This window comes from Fusarium mangiferae (assembly GCF_900044065.1).
Source record: "Fusarium mangiferae strain MRC7560 genome assembly, contig: FMAN_scaffold027, whole genome shotgun sequence".
NCBI lineage: Eukaryota > Fungi > Ascomycota > Sordariomycetes > Hypocreales > Nectriaceae > Fusarium > Fusarium mangiferae.
The window spans coordinates 129,298-131,930 of record NW_024573947.1 but is presented as its reverse complement, the minus strand read 5'-3'; the positions used below and the strand labels follow the sequence as shown (position 1 = coordinate 131,930).

Sequence of the window (2,633 nt, the reverse complement as noted above, 5' to 3'; positions counted from 1 at the left end):
AAATAAAATAGAAGGCGCGAATCAAGATTAAAATGGATTTGGTACTTGCTAGTTATTTAATTACGTCTTGCACTATGCTTCTCTCTACTTTTTATTTGCTTGTCCACTAATGTTGATTTTTGGCAGATTTTAATTGTTATTTTCTGGTCGGCGCTCGAATTTGACAAAGACATTCACCATCCCGCCAACCCTGTCCCTATTTGCACAACTGATCACTTTCCCCGCCGCTTTTGCTCTCTTGGGCAACCTCGAGCCGTTGTTATTAAAAGTCTTGGTATGTCGTTCAAAGCGGACAAATCGTTCACCACAAATTTATGAGGAGCCACTCTGCTTTCGTGCACTTCTGATCATCCCTATCTGCAGCGCACCGTCTACCCCCAAACCCTCGTATTAATCCTATCATCACTATAAACTCCTTAGGGATGCCTGCCGCCTTTATGGAGGTGCCAGGTGCTGGTGACTCAACTACCCTATTGCTTCAGCTAAGCATTTTATTTCATTTTCCATCACTACTTTAACTGCTTCTACCATCCAAGTCCACTTGGTTAATAAAAGAACAAAAAAATCTGACCTTCCCTACTCTACAAGTTTAAGAGAATATCTTGCTGTCTTTAATGTTTTCCTCGTCTCCTCCAGCACTCCCTCGACTTTCGACTCAGCCCACTTCTCGTTATCCTTCACCGTGTTTTTCTTATACGTTCGAACCTCCACTTCCCACTTAGCTAGCTTTCTTCGTTCCTCTGCAATCCGCTGCAGCTTCTCTTCCTGCTGATCTTCTGCTTCCTGTTCTTTGCAGCTCAAACCCTCCACCACCTCCCCGATGTCTATTCGAACCTTTTGAACCATATCGCTATACTCCTTGACGTTCAGGATCTCGGTAAGCTCTAATGCATCGTCTAAGAGCTTCTTCATCCTAGACCAGTCGATACGCTTACGTTTAACGGCCATGTCTTGGATATCGATTCCTGACTGTAGCAGCTCCCTCCTGTGCATTGTGTCAAGAGCCTGAGTCATAGCAGGAAACTCATTCATCCAAGTATCAAGCGCTACTGCCTCGACACAGTCCCAGCCGCGTTTGTGTAGCTGGGTCGGCAGCTGTTTCTGTCCATAAGTAAAACATGCTGTCTCAAGGACCTTTTGCAGATAGACAATCAAGTCGTGCTGGCTGCTGTAGGGCAGCCACTTCGTTTTCCGCTCCCCTTGTACACGATCCCCGCGTGCTTCTTCTACTAGGCACGGTCGATAAGTACATTGAATCGTTATCGAGTAAAGGATTCGAGCCACGTACCTTCTGGAGGTTTTATCTCTGCTAGAGCTTCGTATGCTTCTGTAGTAAAGGGTTCTTCTTCGGGCCATCGCTGATCTTCTACGCACTCTTCTTCTGGGCCCCCGGCTGTGGCTTCTTCGGGATCTTCTTCTGTGGGTTTGGCTGTAGCCTCTTCGGGCTCTTCTTCCGGATACTTGGCTGTGGCCTCTTCGGGATCCTCTTCTGTGGATTTGGCTGTGACCTCTTCGGGCTCGTCTTCTGACGTCTTCGCTGGCGCTTCTGCTGCCACTAAGAGTTCCCAGTCCGATTTCTCTGACGTGATTTCAGCAGGTTCCGTGCTCATGGCTTCTGCGTGAACAATAACAGCATTCAAACCAGGAAATCGTTGCTCCGCGACAAAGTCGGAGGTGAATAACTTGTCCTTCAACAGTCTTGTCACTACAGACTGGAATGTATCCAGTCCATATTGATCGACGAGTGCCTCGACATCGGAGCGATGCTGGATTGACGCTAGGGTTCTTCTAAGCGCACCAGGAGACGGTTTAATTTTCTTCGTCCATTTTTTGCCAAGGTCGCGGATCAACTCRATATCTCTGAGTGCTAAATAGATGGCCTTTTCGTYAGGGCAATATCGATCGCATATGCCGCAGCGCGATGGATAGTCATTTAACATGGCGACGCAACTGCAGTACTCGACGGCATCAATGGTATCGGGCTTATAGTTATACAGCGCCATCCTGAATTTGAGAGTTACACAGTTCACTTGCTAAAGCCAGAAGGTCTCTAGCAACATTCATACAACAACAATGTGATAAAATCCGTCTTTCTTGGTTGTCAGAGTGCGGGGGTGGAGAGACATCTATTGGTACCTACCATGCAATGCTGCCTTGTTGCCTAGGCTCTTCGATCTGAGCCACCTGCGTCATGGCAAATAAGAGGCTGGCAACGTTTATCTCAATGCCGTGAAGGTAGCAAAAGGGTCATACCGTCTAACGCTCCTGTTAACCTAACACGACCTGTGTGAAATACATATTTATCTTACCTACTAGCTAACGCAACCATGGACTATTCTGCGGATGATAGAAAAGCCGTATATATGAACGATTATTGCAGGCAGGTTTTTAAACAACCTGCAAACCTGCAGAATATCAACATGAAATCCATCCGCTTCATCGTTCGAAATTACCATATCGATGTCGCGGGTTTTTCGGAAGCCAAACTGGTTGGGATCTTATCTTATCTTATAACTAGGGGCGTTTTCCGTTCTGCCGCTGCTGTTGCACGCGAATTCATGGATCTCGACGACCTCGAGATTGCCAGTCTGCATAGTCCTGCGAAACCATCAACAGAGCGTCAGCTCCCTCTC

At 47.0% G+C, this 2,633-nt stretch overlaps 1 protein-coding gene across 1 annotated transcript; it reads right to left on the bottom strand.

Annotated features, from left to right (window-relative positions):
• Window positions 1-576: 576 nt before the first annotated feature.
• On the bottom strand, window positions 577-1,940 carry FMAN_14129 (uncharacterized protein; the record flags this gene model as incomplete). The annotated part of the gene is made up of 2 exons (XM_041826049.1): window positions 577-1,226; window positions 1,289-1,940. 2 exons carry the CDS (start codon window positions 1,938-1,940, stop codon window positions 577-579), a joined length of 1,302 nt encoding a protein of 433 aa, XP_041691368.1.
• Between the last annotated feature and the right edge of the window lie 693 nt (window positions 1,941-2,633).